Source organism: Lepisosteus oculatus, chromosome 3 (genome assembly GCF_040954835.1).
Source record: "Lepisosteus oculatus isolate fLepOcu1 chromosome 3, fLepOcu1.hap2, whole genome shotgun sequence".
Classification (NCBI taxonomy): Eukaryota; Metazoa; Chordata; class Actinopteri; order Semionotiformes; family Lepisosteidae; genus Lepisosteus; species Lepisosteus oculatus.
Window position 1 is genome coordinate 14,128,446 of NC_090698.1, and position 25,306 is coordinate 14,153,751.

Consider the following 25,306-nt stretch of genomic DNA (forward strand, 5'->3'; position numbering starts at 1 on the left):
ATCCTCACAAAACATGACCCTCTTTTCAAAATCTTTTGCTGTCTTTTCACTTTTGTACCTTGAATGTCTTCATATTTTTTGTTTCTTAAAAATCACTATCACTATGAACGTGTGGTGATGTGGTGGTAAAGCACATTGCATGTACTGTCTTCCATCCATCCATTTTCTGACCGCTTTATCCTACTTAGGGTTGCAGGGGTGCCCAAGCCTATCCCAGCACTCAACAAGCGCAAGCAGGATACACCTGGATGAGACACCAAATCCACAGACATGCAGACACGTACATCTTGGGCCAATTTTCCCAGAAGCTAATTAACTTACCAGGATGTGCTTACTGTGGGAGAAAACCAGAGCACCTGGAGGAAACCCACACGAACATGGGAAGAACATCATAACTCTATGCAGAGAGCACCCCAGGTCCAGAACTGGACCAGAGCATCAGTACAGTGAGCCAGCAATGCTAATCACTGAGCCACCGAGCCACCCTTTTATAAAGGTAAAATACTGGAAAAAAGTACATATACAGTGTCATGGGTAGTAGTACTGTACAAGTAGAAATGCCAGACAGCCCTCATGGAGTCTCTGGGCTGACTGGTGCCAGATCACCAGCTGGTGACAGCCTATGAGCACTACAGCTGATAGAAAAGAACGTGCAACTACTGAGGTCTGGTGCTCTGATGATTTTTACAAACTGAGCTAGTGACTAGGGATGCGGTGAGGGTGGAAAGGGGGTCTATCTCTGGCTTGGACAGTCTTTTCCTCAAGCATTTTAATACTCCTGGAATTTATAGGGTAACTCTTACCTTAAGAAAAGCCTTCACTCTTTTTTGTTGTTTTGGAGCTTATGTTCAATAGCTCTTAGATTCTTCCTGCTCATCCATGAAAAGACTCCACAGCCACACATCCACATCCCAAGACAGCGTATATATTTCAAGGTGTGCAACAATCATGCTCCTACAACTCCAAATCCTACCATAAGCTGACAAATCTGTATATCTAAAACAAACTAGCAGTAGGTGAACATGAGGATAGGAAATGGCATTAGTGCCGACTACTGAGTCCTCAGAAAGCAAATCTTCTTGCAGTGAAGGATTCTTTCAGCCCCCTACCAACCAACACAAGTCATCTTTTTTTAGTCAAAGCTTTAAGTGCCTGACTGTTGAGCTGCCTGGCTGAGAGGTTAAATGATAAAAGTTAATTCCCAGCTGTGAAAGAGACAGGGTTTTTTTCTTATAAGCTAGCATGAAATCAGTCTGCTTTCAATGTCCTGAGGCAAGGTTATTTAAAAAAAAAGAATTTTAGTTCTAGTTCTAATGTCACCATATTCCCCTCAATGCAATTCTGATCGTTTCCTTGCCATCGCAGACTGCTCTGGAGCGAGGAGATAAAAAGTCAATCCATTCCATGGCAGCTGATTTGTTGGCATCCTTCAAGAACCAGTTTGAAGAGGTTATTGAATAACTAAGCCTCCTGTGATGTTACAAGAGAGAAGAGACAAACGATATGGTAGTCCTGTATAAAAAAAAGCCAGGTTGAATTTGATGTGCATTGAGTACCTAATAAAAGTTTGGAGAGAAAAGCAACACCGAGGTAAAGAGGGTAAACATCATTATTTGTTCTTTTTCACACTGAATGCTGAATTATTAAGGAGTGTATTTAGGTCAGCACTGATATTCCAGATTGTGTGGAACAAGAGGACATGCTCTTCAGATATTATTATCTGAACACTATTGAGCATTTCCTTCAATATTTCATGTTTGACCTCTCACAGACTTTTTTACATTCTGTTTAACATTCTGGAGAAACAGAAGAATATTCTTAAAGTATATCAAAAGCACCATCACAATGTTGCTTTCCCATAATTCATGCTGGTATTTGAGTTAGGAAAAAAAAAGATTAAAAAACAGTCTCAGCTCAAGGTTACACCATCAGAATAAATTATTCACCCATCTGTTTTCTAACCTCTTCTTCCATTTTGGGGTAAAAGGCAGACAGGCTCTAACACAGAGACACTCACAAGAGAGCCAATTTTACAAGAAGCCAATTATCCCGCCTGTATGTTTTTGGACTACGAGATCTCCACAAATATGGGGGACACATATAAACACCACACAGATGGCACCCTAGGAATTGAACCAAGGACCCCAGTGCTGTAAGGCACCAATGCAAACCCAAGAATAAATTAATCACTTCTAAGTTTTCTATCAATGTTGTTTATACTGGAACTGTTATACTACTTTGAGAGTGAGATGTCATTTATCTGTGTCAGCTTGTCTACAAATCAACATAAGCTCTCCTTATAAGTACAGTACAAAGTATGGATTCTGTGTGTGATTCTTCTCGGAGAAACAGTCTTAGTGGTTTCATGCAAGGAATGCTTGCGGAATGTTGTGTCTAGCCTCCCCAAATAAAGTATCTAGTGAGACCAGAGCAGAGAGAGTCTTTATTTTAGCATTTCTCCTCTAGATACTGTCTACAAACAAAGTAAGCCTTTCAACAAGTAAACATCAAGATACCACCAAGGAGTCCTTCCCATACCTTTTGTTACAAGCTGTATTAACAAAAACAGATGCATTACTGTAAAAAGTATGTGTTACCTACAAATCAACAAGTACAATGATAAGGACTTGCTACCTACAAATTCCCTTCATTATACACTTAAGGAAAACTGAGTCATTTCTTAGTTATTTATAAAAAAAATCAAATGAGTATTAAAAGTCTGAGGTACTTGACCATGTCCACTTATTCTGTAACAATGGAACCAAATTCCTTTACTCCAGCTCCAGCTGTGAACCTTGTAACTGAATGCCACTTTCTGTCAAGGCCAGTAATTTCTGGTTAAATCCATCATTCACAGCTCTCTGTACAGCAATCGTCCTGTACTTGTTGTTTATACCGTTAAAAAAGATCCATGAGCAGCACTTTTTGTCAGCTGAGTGATTAAAATAGACTTTTGAAAACTTCTTCAAGCACAAACATTATTTAAACAAATTACATCTTGACGGCAAGAATAAAGAGCATTAGGTACATTACTTTAATGTTCTTAAACAACATTTTAACAAGTTTTCAATTAATAGCTTGTACATTTTAGTGACCCCCAACTATTTTGCACACCTGTCTGTTGCTGAATTCTTCTACATCCAAAACACAATTTACCTTATTCACAAGAATGGAAATAAGATCCAATACAGAACTCCTGTCCTACCAGTATGCCCGGGACATACTGTTAATTTATGCCTTAATGATCATCTGTGTAAAATATACATTCAGCACATCAGCCATTTTACTTGCATTGTCTACAATAACAGGAAGGAAGGTAAGTACAGTAAGTGCATTTTATTCTTCTGACCCCTTTCCCAGATGTGCTGAGTTCACATTTGTATCAGAGCTACTTCAGAAACTGTGGACTAATGAAGAAGGGCCCCTCTTAAGTCCTTGCGAAGTGGGAGAAAATCATATTAACAGGGGAAAACTCAAGTGGAGGTGGGTAAAATGTGGGGGATTCTACACAGAACAATCCCCAGTCATGAATCAAACCCAGGAAGCGTGAGCAGTGCTATCCGCTATGCCATTCAGGTATACGAGTTTGCATGACGCCTTACAACGCAACACAATAGATTATATGTCATGTGTGCAGGTACTGTATATGTTCAATACACTTATTTTAAAGCAGAAGGATTTTCTTTTTTGTCAAACATTACAGAATGTCATGAGATTACCTGTCACGTAGAACCTTAGATTTTGAGCCACTAGAAGAAAAAGCGCGGCCCTGAAATGAGACAGTCATCCTGTATTTCCTACCTCTGTGAGAATATGTCTCTGTAAGGACTGCCGTGCTGCATGGCGATTCCATATCCTCTGTCCGCCACGTTATTCCCAACCGTATAGAAAGCACAGTCTGGATCATTAATGGCAACATATTCCAAAACTGCTGCATCCCACACAAAGGCAAAGTTTCCATATTTCACCTGCCAAGACAAAAGATAGAAGACTTCAGTCTGTCTGAAGACTCAGACCTCACGTATCTTTGAGTAAAACAGGCTGTCAGACATTATGGACTTTATCAGGGGTTTAAAACCAAAAACCTGTATTATATTTGGGGAAAAAGTCAAGGTTTTGGGAGATGGGTGTTTTACTGTCTTTCAAATTAAACAATAAGGATATCCAAAATACCACCTGTCTTTGGTAGTTTTATACCTTTCATAAATGTACAGTAAAACATTAATTTTAAGAACACTTTGCAAAGTTCATTGTGAATTTGCTTTTCTAAAAAATAATCACAATTTTATATTGCACCGTTTCGTGATCCATCATCTCAAGGCTCTGTACAATAAAACAATCAAAGAAAAGAGATAGTTATATACAAATTAAAACAACAAATTAAAATTAAAACTTGCCAGATCCGATATGGGCTGAGAGATGATTCTACAGTCTTGGAGTAACAGAATAGAAAACACAGAATGCTTAATTTGTGTTTTTTTAACCTTTCCTGCTACAGTAGGTAAGAATAAAACCAAATCAATGAAAGCTATGATATATAGTTAACAGAAATTGACGGTATGTTATCTGGAAAAGATTCTGTTTATTTTGTGCTAGGATTCTTCTTTTAAGAGGTTTAACTACATTTTTTTACTTTGTATTCAGAATTGCAAATCAGTACCAAAGAGTTGCATTTTTTAACAGAACAGAAAGTGTAAATTGTGAAATTTATTCAACTGTAAAGATCTACTGCATGCACATGAATATTTTTTCTTCAGGGGTAAAGTAGAATAGAAGGAAACAACTGGAAAAGAAAACTGTTTCAGAAACACTGTAACAAAATACGGACTGGAACGGAATGAACTTGGTGCGAAATGGGTATAGACTAGCATAGTGTGAACATGGTGTGGATTGGGCACAGGCTGGCCTGTTACACTCTGCACTCACATTTCCAACGGACATGACAAAAGGTGTTTGATGACGCACTTCCTCTGTCTCTTCCTAAGTAGGTGATTGGTCCTGTGTAGCAGTGACTGCACAGGAGGTGGTTGTGTGATGGTGGGATCACTCCAGAATCAGACTGCTTACTTTAGATTTTTAAGTCTGAAAGTTAGCTTTCCTTAAGTGATAGATAGATGATGTCAAAAACCACTGGCACATGTGTCACAAATTGGAAGTGTAACAAGACAGAGAGAAATGTATTGATGGCAAGTTTTTTTGGACAGCAGTAGGACATTGTGTCTTCCCATTGTGTCTAACATAAGTGATGTTAGCGCCCTGTAGTGTGTAGAGCTGTTAATCATAGGGATGGTTTATTCACATTCTCATACAGTATGTATGTGCATGTTTTCAGCACACAGTAGTTTGGATGGGTAAACTAACTTATACAGCACCCATTACTAACTAACTTATACGGCATTTGTTAGGTGTGATTAGGGCACTTCATTCAGTGTGAAATGAGTGTTTATTAGTTGATGGCCTGCATTTCAAGTTGCAATGAAAGACAGTAAGGGATTTCTGCAACAGTCAAAAAAAATTCTCTTTGCACACTGTCATTTTAAAATAGAACACTAATATGGAGAATCCCATGTTTCACGGTGGTGAAAATAAACGAACAAGCCAAAAATCATTGCCAAGTTAAACGTAAGCAATTGCAGAAACAACTCTTTTTCAGTCAGATGCAAATTACTTGTTAGTTCGCTTAAACAGATGCCTTTTTTTCTGTGCCCCAAATCTAATCTTTAGACCACAAGCCTATGTTTGTGAACATTTTACATAATAGCGCTTAAATGAAAACTTGTATCCATTACCGTTTCTGCTTTGTAAGGATTCAATGTCTCTGTGCTAGCTTTTCTTTACCTATTGCTGGAAGAGGTGTTAGTGGGGCCAGAAAGGGGGCGCTCACCCTGTGGTCCATGTGGGTCCTAATGCCCCAGTATAGTGATGGGGACACTATACTGTAAACAGGCGCCGTCCTTCGGATGAGACGTAAAACCGAGGTCCTGACTCTCTGTGGTCATTAAAAACCCAGGGTGCTTCTCGAAAAGAGTAGGGGTGTAACCCCGGTGTCCTGGCCAAATTTCCAATTGGCCCTTACCAATCATGGCCTCCTAATAATCCCCTTCTATGAATTGGCTACATTACTCTGCTGTCCTCCCCACTGATAGCTGATGTGTGGTGAGCGTTCTGGCGCACTATGGCTGCCGTCGCATCATCCAGGTGGATGCTGCACATTGGTGGTGGTGGAGGGGAGTCCCCATTACCTGTAAAGCGCTTTGAGTGGAGTGTCCAGAAAAGCGCTATATAAGTGTAAGCAATTATTATTAATTATTATTATTATTTATTCTGAAGGAGTACTGCTTACAGGATTGCAGGTGAACATGCCTCACAGATTACAACACAGGGACCTGATTCTTGAGAGTCACTCTTGTACGTTTGATTGGTTGGCTTTGAATAATCAAAAAGTAATGGAATAATACTAATTATACTTATTAAGTAGAGAATTGCAAGTCAGAGCACAGCATGAACCAAAGCTAGAAGACAGTATTGTCCTCTCAACCAGGCTTTCTGGCGAAGATGGATAAATGAAGAGTATCCCAATTACAGAGGGATATTGTGTGCCTGCTGCTCCAAGCCTCACTAACTGTCCATCAGGCTCCCACAAATGTGCAAATTATCCTTGATTTCCTCTATTTCTATGTCTCTGAGGGGTGTCATGTTCCAATTAATCTTCACTCTGATCCCCTTTAACACAAGGAGCCTGACCTCCTTGTCTATTCTTATACTTGTCAGTGGTACCACTTCATGCTGATTAACAAGATTTGTACCTGAAGCAAAAGTAACTTAAAATTAATGTTAGAATTAAGATGCTACATTTTCTGTTTTGGACCAGGTGCTTGATACTCATCTTACAGCAAGGTTAGAGGCACTGTACAAAATGTATTCCACTACTTCAAAGCACAAATATTTCATATTATTAACATAACACATTTATCATGGTTTTTATAGCTTTACAGCAGCAAAAGAACTGTAAAGGATGATGTGCAGAGTCTTAGAGTTAATGATGGGCAAGCTTTAGAAGATAAAAATGAGATGGCTAATGTATTAAATGGATAAGCTGCTCAGGTGGTCACTAAAGAAGATAGTCAATGAGCCCCTGGCTGGGGAAAGACTAAAGTCTCCTTTAAAATGAATGAAGAGAAACAGGTATTAGAAGCACTAATCATAAAAATCTCCAGCTTGAAGGTATTAACACAACTTTAACAGAACTCTTCCAAGAGTCATTTAAGACAGATTAATATCAATTGACCTAATGTAGCACTCTTCCATAAAAAGGTGAAAAAACAAAACAAATCAAACAATAATGAGAACTGAACTGTGTGAATGCAAATATGATTGCAGGAGATGGTGGGCATGCATTTAAAAAAAGTCTGGCTTTGCTTTCCTGACATTCTACAATTTGGTAAACAAGCAGGATTTTATCAATAAACGATTTTAACACAGATCTTTACTACAGATTAATTATTAAATTGTGTTCAGAAAGGATTCAAGGAAAAGTATGATTTTGGATGGAGTACAGGTAATTGGATAGGAAGCAGAGAGTACAGATAAAGGGTCAGTGCTAATGTCAGGATGATGCAATTAAAAGGGTACTACAGGTATTCATATTAGGACTATTCCTCTCGCTAATGTAATGTGCATTCAGGAAAAGAATAGTAAAGCTGAACTCAGTACAGTTCAGATGGAGGAGTCTTCTTGCTTTTATTACATGTAAGTAAATAATAGTACAAGCTAAAACATCATTTGCATGGAAGTTTGAGTTTAGAGCCTAGTCAACATAGATTTAGAAATTCCAGGTTTTGTTTAAGTAACCTGTTAAAGCACTTTGAATAACCAACAACAGTAATGTATACAAACGGACTATGAGATTTATTTTGACTTTTAGAAGGACCTCTCCTCTTCCTAATTTATAGCATTGAACTGGAGTCTGGTATAGTTAACTAGTTGGGTTTGCAGATGAGAACAGAATGAGGATTAAGAAAATACTGTAATCATAATGTTAGGCAAAAGAACTATGGAGTGAAGTATTATGAACACCTTTTGTTTATAGATTAACACAATATGTGACGATAAAATTATATGGATATTTTAAACTTGAAAACCTTGTTAAATTCGCATTTAAAGATATAGGATGTGGTGCTAAATAGCTTACAGTATAAATTATATACAAGAAACAGCTCTTTACTAAGACTGTTGAAGGTATTAGGCCTGCGAGAAAAACTTTTTTTCTTTAAAGAATCTCTTTTTGAAGGAGTATTGTTCTTAAGATGCTGCAAGAATCTATTCATGTTAATTCATTTTCCTAGTGAAATGCAGCTGTATTCATACTTCAAATGAATGCGCATTTTCAAGCACAATATTCCATGAAGGTTGACAATTTCAAGGTCTATGTGTATTTAAACAACAAGCGAAAGTGGTCATGCCGTTATCTCAACAGCTGCAATTTAAAATATTTTATAATTCCTAAATAATTAAAACATAATTACAAGTCCTTCTTAACCTGGCTTATTTGGAGATATCAGCTATTGCTGTTGCTAAGCACTTTCTCTTCTGAAGCATGTTTCAGCTTAAAAAAACTTATTTAATTAAAAATACATTTTAGATTATTTAATATTAGATGATAATACGAAACTAAAGACTTCTGGTTATCTTATCAGTGAAATAATAGGTAGAATGTCTTGACATTAGCAGAAAACATTTATCATTATAGAAAAGGGCCTGTGCCTCAATAAGGTGTGTCTGCTACCGATTTACTGCTTACTACATTTACTGCTCTGTGGTGTTCATAGTGCACAGCTAAGGCAAACTATAAATAGAAGGAGGAATGATGTTTGTAACTTGTGTCAAATTATTTTTGCTCCATTTGTTTTTCTCTTAATTGGCCTGGAGTTATCTTTTAAGTCATATTGTTACTTCGGTTAAAACAATTAATAGGTTATTGCGATGCAGATTAGGTTTATGCAATAGTGAAAAGCAGTTTTCAAAGATGCAAACTGATAGCAAAACTGAAGAATAATTGGGAACAGATGTTGCCAAAACAGCCTTGGACAGCTCATTGAACTAGAACTGAAATGTTCCTGCTAATAGGATTTGGCAATACAATTATTTTTTATCATACAAATAGCAAAAAGATTCTTTATGAATGATCTGAAAATAGGTTATTCAATGTACATTTAGCTTTGTCCGCTCCACGGCTTTATTTACAGTGTGCTTTATTTACATGTATTAAAGAAAAAGGTACTGAATGTGTCCTCCAGCCTAAAGTCTGTATTGAAAGGTCTAACACAAACAGAAAATTGCTTTATGATTACTAAACTGAAATCATTCAGAAAATACACAATTCATACAAAAAACAATTACATGTGGCCACATACTGTAACCTTTATTCAGTGGTTTGGTTTCTCTGCATAGACTCTGTGTTTTGCAATGATTGTACTGGCTGATAATTTCTTCATTACAGAAGTTTGAATTGTAAGTGACAATGGCACTGCCTAATGGGCCTTGTGGCAAGATCTTTGATCTCTTAGGCCATCTTTCCAGAGTCCATAGAGGTGGCAAGCCCTGGATTTCAGGAGGATGAAGGCTGGATGAAGGAGGAGTTGAGTCGAGGCCTAAAATGTTGGTAGTTGTCCGAGTATGATACCTCGTCACCATCTTCCATGCATTTGTGTTCAGATATCTGGATTCTCCAGTACATCGCAGTATGCATCAAAGGGATCGTAAGCAGAATAGATCACACTGTGGACTTCTATTACACTCTTCCTTCCAATACAGAAAGTTTCTCAACATTCAATTCTCAACACCCTGAACCTCAACAGTGGAAAGATGACTTCTGGTGCTGAAGAAGACCCTTGTGCTTAAATAGATCTTCCTGTGTTAAAACATTACTAGTGTTGAACATGTTATATGTGATTTTGGCTGCATATAAAGTTGTTCGGGCAAAAAATAAATTATTCTTTCCTCTAATTTCTTATTGAAACACCAGTGGAGTGGAAATGCCACAGTTACTTTTGTAATCAGTTTCCTCAAAAGTGCACAGACTGTAATCTGCATGAGGAGTTTGCTGTGACTGACAGCTGGTAGAAAGCTTCTCTATATTCAGGAGCAATAGCGCCTTGTGTCACCTGCTTGTGCTTCAGAAGGAAGGGGTAGAGCCTGATTAGATGGCATTATCTTTTTAGCAAACAACTAAAAAAAGTAATACGTATGTGCTTATAGGAAATAATATTAATCTGCCAGAATGCTGACTATCAAAAACTCATTCCCATTAAAATCTTGACGTCCAGTACTTTTGAACACTGAATAGACCTTTTAAAAATAAAAACACACACATCAACATCAATATTTAGGATTTGCTACTCTAACCTCAAATTAGCCCAAGACTGATGGATTTCCATCACAGACAACCTTATCTGTGATATTGTATTAAATTACTTTGTTAGTGTGAGCCAACATAGACAAAAAGTAATGTTTAATAGTTACAATGCAATTAAAAAAGTATATTCTGAATACATATAAGTTTAACAGCCAAATTCTGTTTGTTTATCTATGAAACGTTGAAGCACAATCACTCTTTATGGAAAGTAATGCATTTGCACCAACAACATTTTTTACAAAAGCCTGGAAAATAATTCGTTTTTGTTATTTTTAGCAAAAATGTGATCCTCAATCACCTGCAAATTCATTGTTTCTGCAAGACTCCTCCTGTGTTTGAATGTGTCTTCCAACAGGTGCAATTAATCTGTCAACAAGCACTTCCTTTCTGTAACCTGTGTCTTTATGGACATTTTCAACTGCTTCATCCTTCCTGTAACCTGTTTCTTTTGCTTCTTATTACACTGTACACTACAACAAGAAAATCTCCTCTACAGCAAAATCTGCCCTTTAATATCCCTTCTACATGATCTCTTTTCACACCTCTGTCTCCTCTCTTGGATTACTACAATGCTCCATGAACTGGACTAAATCAATACATGTTAAACAACGTAGCAAAGAACACAAGCCCAGTTCCTAATTTTATCTAGGATGTCCTTTTTCCAAATGACTAATTGGGTTGTTGTAGCTTTACAAGCTACTGCACACAGATAAGACTCAGGTATAACCTTTGGGATTGCGTGCAAACATTAATTTAGAGAAGGACGCTTTTGTTCTGCACCCACACAGTCATCAATATATTTGCTGAATGGTGCAGCACATAGGATCAGCCCAGCCTCAAACAAAGTGTTGAACCTCTTGCTTGAATGTCACTAGAAGATCGATTCACTGGGTGGACTGCATTTTCATTATACATAAAGCTGCTGTCCAGGATTGCTGTCCCAGTGTCAAACATTCAGTGCAGCATCTGTGATATAAAAGGTTTTAGGTCAATAAAAACTTGAGATTATTGCTCTAAAACCACAGTGCACTGTGCTAAGCATTTAGCATGTTTGGTTTGATCTGTAAAGGGCAGCAGTAGTTTGTACCGAACAGTACGAAACATACAATTTAGACACAGGCGCCTACTAAAGTATTAGAAATGCTGTTTATGAGAAACTATTAAAAGAATCTTTCACGCTAAAGTTTTAATTTTAGAACCTAGAGCTGAGGTCAAATCCTTTTATTATTATTTCACTGTGAAACAAAGAAAACAGTTTTAAAAGATAACAGCAACAGTTATTTTAGTTACTATATGATAAACGTGAACTTTCATCTTATAATTGGTTTCAATTTTTAAAGGAGATATTACAGTACAATGGTTTCAAAATAATGCTGCTAGAATTTACTAGAAGAAAAAATGAAATCTTAACACAGTAATGTATTTATGTTTACTGAAAGGCAAACCAATGTCATTGTTGGATTAGGAAGTGGTTGTGACTTTGTGTATGGCCCAATACAAACTCTTTGATGAGTACTAAAAATAACACAAAGTTATTGAGGGCCAACCATAATTTAAATGGTAAAAAATAAACATTAATTACATTTAAAAAAAAACAGAAGGAAAGGAAGAATCTTTTAACTTTTAGACAAAATAATGGTTTTAAACTTGGCTTAAATGGTTTAAACTTGCAGCAGCAATCTTTATCACTGCCCAGACCTGAGATATCAAGGTACATTTTTATCACCTCAGTTGTGGTTTTACATGCAGAACCTAACTGATATTTGAGGGGTTGGCAGGTGTTCAAAACCACATAAAAAAAAGCCATCCATCCATTTTCTTTTTTCACAACTTACAGCTAAACCCTCTTCTACAGCTTTTCAATCATAGTGAGTTTTTGTGTAAAATTTCTACCTCCCTGTGAGAGAAAATTATTTTCATCAGTGTTTATGTTTTTCTTTGTTTTCAATCAGATTTTGTTCACAATGGAACACAGCCCTGCATTTTACAGCACCAATCACAGGTTAAGGCATTTCAATAGAGGTCACATTTAGAGGGTCACACTCCCCTTGAGCCAAATAAGTTAAGCATGAACTAGATTTCGCTCTACATTTACAACTCAGCAGCAGAGATTGTCCCCACACTGGACTCACAGCCTTAGTCCTTTGGTTGGCTAATAAACTCTGGGCTTCTGCTGAACCTCCTGATGTACAACTTCATTGCTGTACCATCTCACTTATTGCTGATCGGTAATTATTCCATTTTCTAGCTGCTTTATCCAATACAGGGTTGCAGGGGAGCCAGAATCATGGCAAGCAACAGGTGCAAGGCAGGACATACCCAATCCATCTCAGGACACACAGACACAAACATGCACACACTCACACCAGGGTCAATTTTACAGAAGCCAATTAACCTACAGTACCAGCATGTCTTTGAACTGTGGTAACAGGAGCACCTGGAGGAAACCAATGCAAACACTGGGAGAACATACAAACTCCATGCAGACAGCACACCAAGAATTGAACCCAAGGCTCCAGTGTTGTGAGGTAAGAAAGCTAACCACTGGGCCAGCATGCCACTCTTATTTCATGAGAAAATAAATAATTTCACATAACCAAATTTTCAGGCTAAAAAAAGCAAGATAAATGAAAAAATACTAAAATTATTGCAAACTATCTGCACTTTTCATACAAAGTCTCATAATATCTCATTCTATAAAGTTTAAGATATTGTACACTAAAAAATCACAACCACTGAAGTGCAATTTCAAAATTTCAAATAAGCAAAGTTACTTCATCTTAAGTGTTTGTACCAGCGTTCGTTTTGTTTGGCAGTTTCAGCAGGGTTGAACTATTTGCAGGTATTGGGTTTTCACATGACCAATTAATAGTTCAAGACTTGTCTGAATTCGAAACATGTTGTTTCTTTAGTTGCAAATCAAGCAAGCACATTGCAACTGCTTCAATGTGAAAGCTTTGTCTTTGCATAAACAGTTCTTTGATGTGTTACAAGTCACAGTGAGTCATCTGTAACACTGCCTTTACCACTGCCATTAGCTTCCAGTCCTTGTCATGCCCCCAGACAGGAAGGAAACAGTTCTGTGTTCTGCAGCACTGCAGAAAGACTGATTTGTATCTTGAAGGGAAAGGAAACCGGATGTTTGTGAACATCTAAATTGAGCATAATGACATTTCTAACCTGAGCTTAATATAATCTTGCTTTGGGGCACTGCAGAATATCTCATCTCAGGTGGGAAGCAAGTTCACATCAGCAAGAGGAAAAGAAGGAACTGCTCGGTCTTCATACAGTCATAAAGATCAGCAAAATGAGCAGTTCTCTACAAAGAATGACTTACAGTAAGAATACCTCATAATGTACGACCAAGCCAAAAGTATTTGTCTGCCTAATTGAGCTGTCAATAATAATAAGGCTGCATAATAATGAGGTGAACAAAAGTGCAAATTCACAATCATTAAAGAATAATGTACTAATATAACAATACAACAGTACAAGCCTATGTGAATAATAATGTTTACCAATACTACATGGCATTTCCAGTTTTTTAATCTCTCAGCACAAAATAAAATCCACACATTACATATCTCTTGGGATACATGGATGGACTAAATCCCAAACGTGTCCAATTAAACTTCACAGTGCTGTCACAGGCAGAACGGGAGAATTATCACAGAGTCGTCCCTTCCCAGCTTCCCAGAGAGATCTTTCAGCTGTATGAAAGACAACTGCAAGAGCGAATATACAACCATCATCAGGCTCTAGTGCTAACCTGGTGCTCACCTGGGAAGGGTGCTGCCTGACTCAGAACCAGAAGTGAACCTTCATGTACTGCACACTTAGATCTCTACTCTCTCTCCTGGCCCTTTATGGTAACCTTGTAAAGGCCACTTCCAGTGCTATTTATCAAGTGCTATTTATTTCAGTGCTATTTATCCTGCTTAGTGCATTGACTGTCAGACGAGAATAAGCAACTGAATTGTCTTTAACACCAGTTAATGCACAGTAAAGCTACAAGAATATGGCACGTGTTCATTAGAAAAAAAGTCACTTATTAAAGGGATACATTTCTATTGTTGAATTGTGTTCTAATTGCATTTATCTTTTTTGAGAGTTCAATTTGGTATTTAATGTTTTTCACAGGAGATAACACTGGCTAATTAAAAGAAGAACAACTGATTATCTGACCTATTTAAAGAATATTAAGAGATCACTTAATATTCATATATGACAAGTAGCTCAGCCAAAGGATGCTTTTGAAACACTCAACAGAAGGAACACTTCATATAACCCTTTTAGCTTTTAGCATTATCTGCGTACGGTGGAGAAGTCTTTTTGTTCGTATTAAACTAAAATGATTCTTTGCAATTATTAATATTTTTATTATGCTTAAAAAAATTCAGTTTGTGACCCAATAACCAAACCAAGTCATAATACATGCAACTTATAGTAGAAAAATATTAATCTAAGAGAATATCACTTTTCTTTGTCTCATTTTGGGTGCACATATACAGTACGTACAATGATTCAGTTTGCAGCTATCTGCTGTAAAATGTCTGGGAATGTCTGAATAGTGTTTAAGGATGTTTTCATGATCTTTGTAGCTCTTCTTTGATGGTGAATATTTTTATTTTAACTGCAGACATTGTATTTTCACACTTTTTTTCTTAGACTCAAATTCTTAGGATCAAAATTTGCATTGGAAAAAGTAAAACATTCAATACACGTGGTTTTAACAAAAGCAGATGACAGGAAAGGAAATTATAGGATTAATTAAACTGCATCAAAGAAAAAGTTGTTTGCCGTTCATATAACATCAATAGAACAATTAATTACTGTACATATCATAAAGTAATTAATTAAATGGACAAAATACCTCTTCTATACTGAACTGCTGGTCAATAACTTTATTGCTGTGAAATAAATGGCATTGATTTTTTAAATGAACCAGTGTACTAAGACAAACTACTATATATTGCTTTTCTTAATTACATTTGAAATTATTTTTTCAGTTATGTAATTTACTTGAAAAACACTTTTAGAATATACAGTAAATATACTTCATTACTAATAGAATTAATGCATCTTTAAAATTGTAATACTTCAGCTAATTTGGTAAGCTTCTAATATTTAGGATAGATTTACACTAAAGTCCATTTTATATTCACAAGGTCGATTCACTTTAAAACCAGATGTCTAACTATGACATTAGCGGTGTATGGGTTGAGTGTACTAGGCTTGCAGTGGCTGGGTTGTCTTAACAGAAGAGGTGACTCCATTGGGACAGTGAAGCACAAGCACAGTTTGCAAGACCCTGCATCTTGTGATCTCCTCATTTGCAACCATGAGTTTCATAGCTCGCATGATTTGTTTTGCTGCCGATACTCATTAATTATTGGACATTTTCACACCGTAGCTCTGTGGGAACGTCAGATCTTGATCCCCGTTTCAAGGTTTATACTTTGCAATCAGATCCTTACAGTCAAATCTTGTATTCTGTGTCCTAGGAGTGCGAAACACATAGTCTTGTTGCTCATACTGTATATACCAGTACAGTGGATGTTGATAATGATAGCTTAAGGAATACATTGTTTCAAATAAGAAATTTCTTTCAATAAATAAATATTTTCCATGAAGCTGAAAGGGCTGGATTAATGTTAAGAACAGCTGAAACACAATCTAGTTTCGCCTCACCGATCTAAAAACCATTAGATCCCATCACTATAAAAACAAAGAATAATAGGGAACATATTTACTTAAAGTTGAAATTAATTGACATTTTCTTTAAATTTATTTAAAGAAAAAAAGAAAATATATTTACTAAATTCACTGTGAGAAACTGAATATTAATATTTGTAATGACAAATTATGATTTTGTACATAGCTCTACATTTTAAAGCTTACAGTTGTAAAAGGAAAGAAACACATGAAAAATGTAGAGAATTAGAGCCCCACCTCAAAAGACAACAACAAGAACAAGAACAAGAACAACAACAACAACAACAACAACAAAACTCTTGCTGCTGTTACCACAGCTCTGATCATCTTAAATTCATTGCTGTGGCAACAGCTTGCGGAATTCACCTCCCCAATTCCAAGCATTAAGGCTGTCCACTTGTCAGCACACACAACAGTAATAGATACACACTTAACACATGATGTGTTATATTTAGAATATCAGAAAACCTTTGATAAAAGTTTCTAATAAAACAATCAATGTAATGTATGTGCTTGTGGTGAGAACAGGTTAATGCATAGGCATTACAGACATGGTATGAATCCTCATATTGAGGTAAAGTAATTAGTGGAGTACCACAGATATCTGTATATGGAACACTGCCCAATTTATATCTATAACATTCAACTATAAGGTTGAACTAACTATCCACTATAAGGTGGAAAAAAGAGCATGAAGCAGGTACTTTTAAAAAGACAGTCCTCTCTCTCCCTCACATTGGAAGATGACTTTACAGCCAAAACATCTTTCTTTCTACTTTTCAATGTGGAACTAACCTACTGTACTTGTTCCTTTGTCAGTGCATGTTGATGCAGTGAATTTTGAACCAGAAAACACAAGTGGAAAGTACAGGGAATTTAAAACCGTGAACAAGAGGGAGTCTGAATTATGTTACCTAGCCATGTTCTCAGAGTAAGTTCTGGCTTCTTTCAGGAAATAGCTGGATAAGATTCTCAGATCCTTTTGCTACTAATTACCAAATGAGCGAAGATCTCAAACACATGCATTGCTGCCATCGGATGAAGTGCTCTTCTTGCCTTTTAAATGTTGATTGAAAGCATAACTGTGAATTTAGACTAATAAATTAAGAATTAAATTGATTTAGAATTAAATAAATTAAGAATTTATTCTTAATGATGCAATTCTAAACTTAAAATAGCAATACAACTTGCAACAGACATATGGTTTCCTTAAAAGTGGAAAATTCACACAACAGTTTAATTTGTAAGACATATTGTAACTCTGTTAATAAAATCTGGAAGAAAATAAATAACTACAAAAAAGGGTAATGGTTTGAATATTCATTTTTAACTTTTAAATAATATATTTCAGCTTTGGTATAATCTTCACAAGATTTAGTATTTATTTATATACAGTATATTGCTGTTTGTGTATTTCAAATTAAAGCTAGTCAAAATAAACTTGATCCAGTACAATGCCTGCAGAATTTTACCTTTTTTCCCTTTTATATTAAAAGGCACATTGGATCGTGATTGCTTAAATCCTTTTTTAATTGTGTTTAACTGCAGGTTTATTCTCATGGTCTATACTCATGACTACGTGTGGGTTTAATATGCCTGTATCGAAGAAAAGCACTGAGGGCCAGAAAAATACTACCTCAACTGTGTATCCTGGAGGGCCAGTGTGTCTGTGGGTTTTCATTAATTTACTTAATGACATATACAGTATTGGTGTTTATTGCGCTAATTGTTCAACATTAACAGCTTCACCCAGCTATTCAGGAGCTGCCATTTTGAAGAAACCAATAAAACCATCAAAGATAAGGATTGGACAGCCCTCACTTAACCAGCCACTAGGTGGCAATAATACCCACATAAACAAGGACCACAAGCCTGCAATGAAACAATTTTAGGCTACACAAACCAAGGACTAACACTGATTAAGAAATAAAAGCAATTAAATATCAAGGTTAAAGGGAGATTAAAAATCAATTATGAAAAGCAATAAATGACAAGTTAATTAGAAAAAGCTTTTTTAATTCAGTGTCAATATGTAGATTTTATTAAATGAAATGGTTATCCTATTTTTAGTGTTGAGAGTCATTAGTGAAGTCTGTTATTAATTACTATACAGTACCTACCACATGAAGAGTAAAAGCGCTTAATACTAAACAAATTATCTGTAATATTGGATTATCTGACAGATATATATAGCACAAATCTGAGCACTTCTGGCAGAATATCAATAACTTGCACGAACCCTCATCACTGACGGCAAATCATGTTTACAACATTTCATGAAAATGTATATACTGAGGTGAAGTCAGGTGTTCATTGACATTTTAAAAAAAGTGTCTAAAAATTATGTGAAACCCACGAAGAACAGATAAAAGAATATATTAAAACATAAGCCTCTTAGTCTAATACACAATCTATTAGCGGTTTACCCAGGTTCCTAATGGCAGCAGATTCCAGTGTAAGCCTGAGAAGATTATGAGACTTCAGAATGAGTTACCCATTTTATTGATTTTCTTATTAAACATTTTTATAATTAAAAATGCATTATGGTCCATTTGACAGTGATTTCGTCAGGCCAGATAATTCTGTTATGGGAAGCTCGGTTATTCCGTTTACTCCCCAGTTTCTCTACTTTATTTTGGTTCTATTGCTTTTTTCTGTAACCACTGAATGTTAACCCTGTCATGTGTATAAAGATGCATTATTCAGTCAGTGAAAATACTCAGACATTCAGTTTGGTGAAAAGTGCTTCAGTTATGGCATTACCAAATCAGAAAATACTTTTACACTTCTGAAGAAACAATAAAATTGACTCTTTTCTTCTAGCTTTGTCACAGAAACTGTAAAATGATTAAATGAATGGGTTTTCCTAATCTCGTCAAAACACATGGTTAAAAAGGTAAAAATAAATAATGAAAGTAAGAAGTGAGTGAATAAGGAAATGGCAAAGCAGTTAACTCATTAAAAATGAAAATAAGACACAATCAGCTGTGAAATGAATCATTTCAAACACAGTTTTTGAAAAGGAACTGATGCTGTAACAAACATGTCCCACACATGCAGCACCTGCTATCAGGCTTCCATTTTGTGTGTTCAGTATTGACTGGCGACTATGCTGACAAGTCCAGTATGTAGAGATACAACCGATCAATAAAGCAGCAGGGCCTGCAGGATGGATCGGTAATCAGGGCTCTGGGCTCTGAACAGCAGAACTGTGGGTTCAAACCAGAAGGGGATGAGATTATGCCGTACCCTTGAGTTTTACTTTACCTAGAATGCTCCAGCAAAATACTGCTGTATAAAGTGGTATCCACATTTGGATGTTGAAATATGGACAGTTATAAGCCGCAGCATTATCATATCAATACCTTTTAACGTACAAACAATAAATCATCGACTTCACATCTAACCACCCTTGACATTGTTCTTATCTGCAGAAACTCGTTGGTTTACTGCTGCAAACCTTGCAAATGGGCTTATCAGAAAGTCAGGGTTCATTTACTACTTCTTAAGATTCAGGTTAACCCACTGACTTTGCAGCTAAAGAACAAAAGCCCCAGTTTCTTGACGGCTCCAGCATCTCAGATTAAATGTTTAATTAAAATGAGGCAAGGCAAAATGTACCTCAAAAGTCGTGTGTTTCATTATCTACCAATAAACTTCTAGATAAGAGGCAATTCCATTATTCCCTTTGTCTGAATGCTAAAAGAAGTCAACCTGTTCCTTATAAATTAAAACATGCAGTCTCTGAGTGCTCCTTGTCTCCTTGGAAACTGGCAAATTTCCCTATGTCATCTACTTCTGCTTCATTATGAAAGATGTTTAATCATCGGCAAACATGGCTGGGAATGTACTTAAGAGCAAATCTCAATCAGCCGGCCACAAGTAAACAATGAGAGCCAAATATCAAGCCTAAAGAAACTTACTTTGCTACAGTAATAAAATGAATTCCTGGTATGATGGCAGGAAAGAACGCGTGCTGTAGATATCTCTGTGTTTTAAATTTGCTTTGTGCCTTCTGAATAGTTCTGATATCCTTCAGCAGAACATAGCCTGAAGCATGCATCACAATGGGAGCGTATAGTATTCATGAAGGCATTTTTGATACAAAAAGGTAGGTAAAAAAGCAGATGATATACTGTCAATAGAATGATTTCAATTTTAGAATTAAAAGTATTGTGTAAAAATTTTAGAGTAACGTTTCTAATCAAAACCCAATGCAGCTGTGAAAAGGGAGATGGTTCTGGGGTCTGCCATGAAATCACAGACTACTGAAAATAGTCAGGCGATCCCCCTCATTGTAAGGCAAACTGATAAACAGGTGGTTGTTGTGTTCAAGACATTCGTTCAACAAGTGTCTTCACTCCAGCAGTGCCATTCTCATAGCCTTGTTTGAGAAAGAGGAGACTGTTGAATAGTTCCTTATGTAAAGAGTCTGTATAACTTCCCTCCTACATGATTTCTGACAGCTTAGGGCAAAGGCAAGGACAAGGGCAAAGAGAACTTGAATCAACAATTTCTTTCAGTTAATTTTGTAGAATAAGCATTTTCAAAATTTTGCCAATATACTGTATATTTGTGTGTTCTTTCTATGAAGTTTAATTCAGTTTTTATTTCTCACTACACTATAATTTGTAAAGTAAATGTAATATCTTGCGATTTTGTAACCTATGCTCTAATAAAAATAAAAATAAATGAAATCTGTATTTTCCATTCCCCTTTAACTGAAAGATTACACTTGCAAACTGCATATTGCACGTTATTCTGCTAGAATGGCTCAGATTTCAGACTACGAGCCCATAGTTGAAAATCAATTTTGAAGACACTGTGATTTGTGAATTTTATTGACTCTGCAATAGCTGGAAGTAAAAGCTCCAGAATGGAATTCACACTCAAGGTCTGCTGATCTGAAGTTCCACAGAGATGGAGTCCTCTTAGAACAGCACTAGGCAAGACTCTAACACATCAACACGTCATTTTGAAATGTTATCCTTACTGTGTAATTGACACTGAAAACTTTTTTATTTGTTTTCAACTCAAAAACCTCTTTTCTTTTTATTGGTACGTCACGAACCCCTGCAAAAGATCTGTTGTGAGCATTAGGACATTATACTGTAGTTCTGTGCAAGGCTGTCTTGTGCCATGGAAAAAATACTTCCAGTCCCAGCCAGGTATACCTTATTCAGGTCACACCAGAGCCCTGGGATATAGAAGCAGTGATTTACACTACAATTTCTGTCTTCAAGTCCACTTTTGTCTGCCAACAATAATGGAATTTTGACTTCGGTAACAAAACATTCTTACCTTTATATACACCTATACCTTTCCAGAAAACTTCATGAATAGATTTTTATATGAGTTACACTTATTTCAATTTCTACATTTTTTCATCTTATATATATGTGCGGATGATGAGAAAAGTTTCTAATGGCTCAAGCTCAGGACATAGCAGCTATATGGCTGCTATCAGTGCTAACAGTCTATTGATCCTAGAAACTCTGAGAACCTGATTAAATATGACATAAATACTGCTTTCAAAATCGACAGTGAAATTCTCACAATAAATAATGAATTCTTGCTCTTGGGTCTAGCTGCTGTAAGAGCAGTGTCTCGCTCAGATAATCCCAGCATGTTTGGGAATGCAGCCAGTCAGATGCACAGCAAACCATAGCTTTAGAAACATGATTCTTTAATATGTATTACTTAGAGTGCTTCTCACTGGTGTTTCAAAGAATCACAAGGCTTTTAGGAAGTTGTTCTTCATCACTCATTTCTGGTTTACATCTATTTCCCTATCTCAGGTGCCCTGAAAGTGTGTATAAACCCATTTTTGTGTCAGCAGTGAGTTCTTATTTCTTGAAATCTAACCTTTTTTTAAATATTCTTTGTCCTCCAGAAAATATTTCTTTACAAGGCTCTTAATTTAGGTCCACCGACCTAAATGTCACTTTGTGTGGGCTTTTTATCTTCTTTCCAAAGTACACTTGTGGAACTATTTATTAATTACTCCTATTACCTGATTGATTTGTAAGTGACAAAAAAGCAGCAGGATTATAATTTCAAAGGCTTCACAGAAAAATACATGAAATGAGTTTTGCATCCTCAGAGTGTTGAATTATTTAGATGGTAATAAACAGCTGCATTACATACAGTATACTGTTATTATTAATAATAACAGTACACTGTCAATTAATTTGTATTAATGCTAATGATTAATGGTTGTATCCGCCAGCACCCCAGTCATATGCATTAAGGATCAGTACCAGCACTCACACTGTATTTCCTTGGCAAGGGTTTGAAGCTCAGCAAAAGGCCTGGCAGCTGATTGTTTGTAAAGAGCTCTGCCCTGATCAAAGAAAAAACAGCCATTGGTCTGTCATGTTGTAAATTTGAGTACGTCACTCCAGTAACATGAATCTCATGTTCATTTCCTAAAAATGATCCTAATGTTTTCCAAAGCGATCTAATTGACCTGTAAGACAATGGCAATTCATCCACAGTTCTTTGCAAATCCCGAGACCCTGAAACGAATAAACGATGAGTGATTTGAACAGCCTAATTTAACAAAAAGGTCTCTGAGCAAAGTGTTCAATACTTTTAACAGGGCAAAAAAAGTATCGTGTCCTGATGAAGAGACCATGTGTGAAAGTGCTCAATCACTAGTATCTATGGCTTAGTTTTGGGGATGTGTTGACCCAACAGCGCATAAGCAAAGGCTGAAGATGAATAGATATTTTTAGGTCCTTGGACAATATCTAGTGGGCAAAAAACATCAAAACTGGTTTTGCACAAGATAAAAATGAAGTGGTTTTCTAACTTTTATGAAACATTTTATCATTACAGTACAAAAGAATGTGCCCTTTTTGGAAGATGAGTGTCATTGTACTTTTAATTGTTTGCCTTGATTGCAATTAGCTGTGCTTTAATGAAAGGGTTTCTAAATTTGTTTTGGTGTAAAATTATTAAATAGATGTTTGTTTGTGTTATAGTTATCACATTTACTGGTAGTTTTCTGTGCTTCTGAGAGAGTGAAAACAGGTCATGACCAGCACAGAATTTGTGTGTGAAAAGATTCTGCCTAATTATTGTACAGCACTGTCTGTCTTTTTTTCCCATTACTGAGCACAAAACTTTTTTATCTTAAATTATAATGGTGGTTTTGTTTTGCTCGCTATTTTAAAATTGATTTGAACATAATTAAATAATTTCACAATGTAATTCCATCTTGAAAATCATGTTGTGAGCAGAGAAGTATTCAGACTGATTGCAATCACAAGCTAACAGACTGATCAATATTTTGCTGTTTCTCTTCTTCCACAGACTCATTTAAGATGTTTTGATGAACTTTTCTGACCCGCAGCTTAAGCAGCTCAAGCTTTTATTTATGTTTTTTTTTAAATAACTACCAGCAGGAAAGTCTTTTGAGGAGCCAAGGCTGATCCAGAACTCCCACCAAAGACTATAAGAGCACTTTAAACTTTTTGTGTTCGTTTGTGGGAGCAATGAAGATTATTTTTACATCAGACTGCTTTCTCTTGAGTCAAATCCAGTATTTCAGTTTATTCAGATAAACTGTATAATTTGTACTCTATATACATGCATATTGATTATCTGAATTTTGATGAATATCATTAATTATATGATTTTGAAAAGGCAAGTTAAATAATATTTTCTTTTCATACTTTCAGTACTCTGAACACTTTCATGGGCTAAGAATTTACAAAGAGGTAGACCAGGATCTTCAGCCCACCAGAGCTCCCCAGAATATAAAATAAAGTCCAACGTAATCTATTTGCAAGTAACGATTTTGAATTAATGATTCTTCATATAAAAAAGCAAACAAACAGCATAACATTATTCCTGTCGTTGGAGTTATATTTGAAACAACTGCTGGAAATTGTCTTATTTATCCCACTGAAGACCCTGAAGGAATTAACTGATGTTAGTCTTCAGGGTTTGCTGACTACAGCATTTCTCCACTCCACTGCAACGGTTCCAGTGTTTAATCCAAACAGCAATTCAGTTGTTCTTATCGGCTGCACACTTCACTTTAATTACTGACATGTTCTGGAATCTGCTACAATTTAAGACCTGTAGACTAGGTTTGGTGGACAGTGGTGTGGCCAAGAGAGTGTACCTGTGCCTCTTTTTCTTGCAATGTCACTTCCTGAAACTTTGTATATTCTTATATGCAGTAAGGAACGAGAAGATATTCACAATTCCCTGTGCTTAGCTACCTCAGGCTATCAAAAGTCTGAAGAGGTGAAAAAAATAACATTATACAGTATGTTCCCAGAGAATGGGAGAGGTAAGAGCATATACTGTAAGACTGTAAATGAGTGTAAAATCAAAGTTTCAAATTGCTGCCTATACTCTAGATTGGCATGGATAACCTTATAACAAAATCCATTTAAAATATTTTAACACTGTGTATTGAAATAGAACCTTAAATGCATAAAATGTTCATCTACATTTTGAATTTTCTTATATACAGGTACGAGACTGTGGGAAATACTGTATAGTGTAATACCTACATTAATTTTCATTTTATAGAGTTCTCCTGCTTCTTTATGCCATCATATAAACATATTGCATGCATATGACATGGGATAATAGAGGTTAACAGTTAATACATTTTTAAGATTATCCATCCACTTTCTATTCCTTCTTCCTGGAAGTCCTTCCCAGCATGTAGTGGGCACAAGGCAGGATGCACCCTGGACAGGAAGCCAGTCCATCACATAGTGACTTAAGATTTAAACAATCACTGTTTTTTTTTAACCTGAAAAGCCTATTCATTGAAAAGCCCATTTAAAAATTATGAACCCTAAAACAGATGCATCAGATTTAATTATTGGAGGGCTCAGTCTCCTCTGGTTTTTGATTCAACCCAGACAATGTAATTTCTTGCTTAGACATCTATGGGATTTTTCTATGGGGTTTTTGTAGTTGTTTACTATAAGAACTCACTTCATTAAAGAACTGGTTAAAAACACATATGCAGCCAGTTAATCAAATAAGCTCTTGCTCTAAAATATCACAACAATGATATGAATCAGGCAGTCTCACTTCCAGTCTTGGAAATCCAAAGGAGTTTCTCATTTGTTTTCTTAATTACTTAATTGATTTAATTATTGACATAATTGGTCTGCATCAGTACCAGTACCTAATACTGCAAAC

The 25,306-nt window shown here is 36.1% G+C and overlaps 1 protein-coding gene across 3 annotated transcripts in view; it reads right to left on the reverse strand.

The window, feature by feature from the left end:
* The window catches only part of grid2 (glutamate receptor, ionotropic, delta 2), a 595,344-nt gene that overhangs the window by 98,602 nt on the left and 471,436 nt on the right, over positions 1-25,306 (reverse strand). For all 3 annotated transcript variants that reach the window (XR_001477768.2, XM_015340421.2, XM_006627273.3), the window contains exon 14: positions 3,802-3,968. Coding sequence is in view for 2 of the 3 variants with exons in the window: in XM_015340421.2 (XP_015195907.2) it covers positions 3,802-3,968 (167 nt within the window). In the remaining variant the exon portion in view is untranslated. The remainder of the gene's footprint in view (positions 1-3,801; positions 3,969-25,306) is intronic.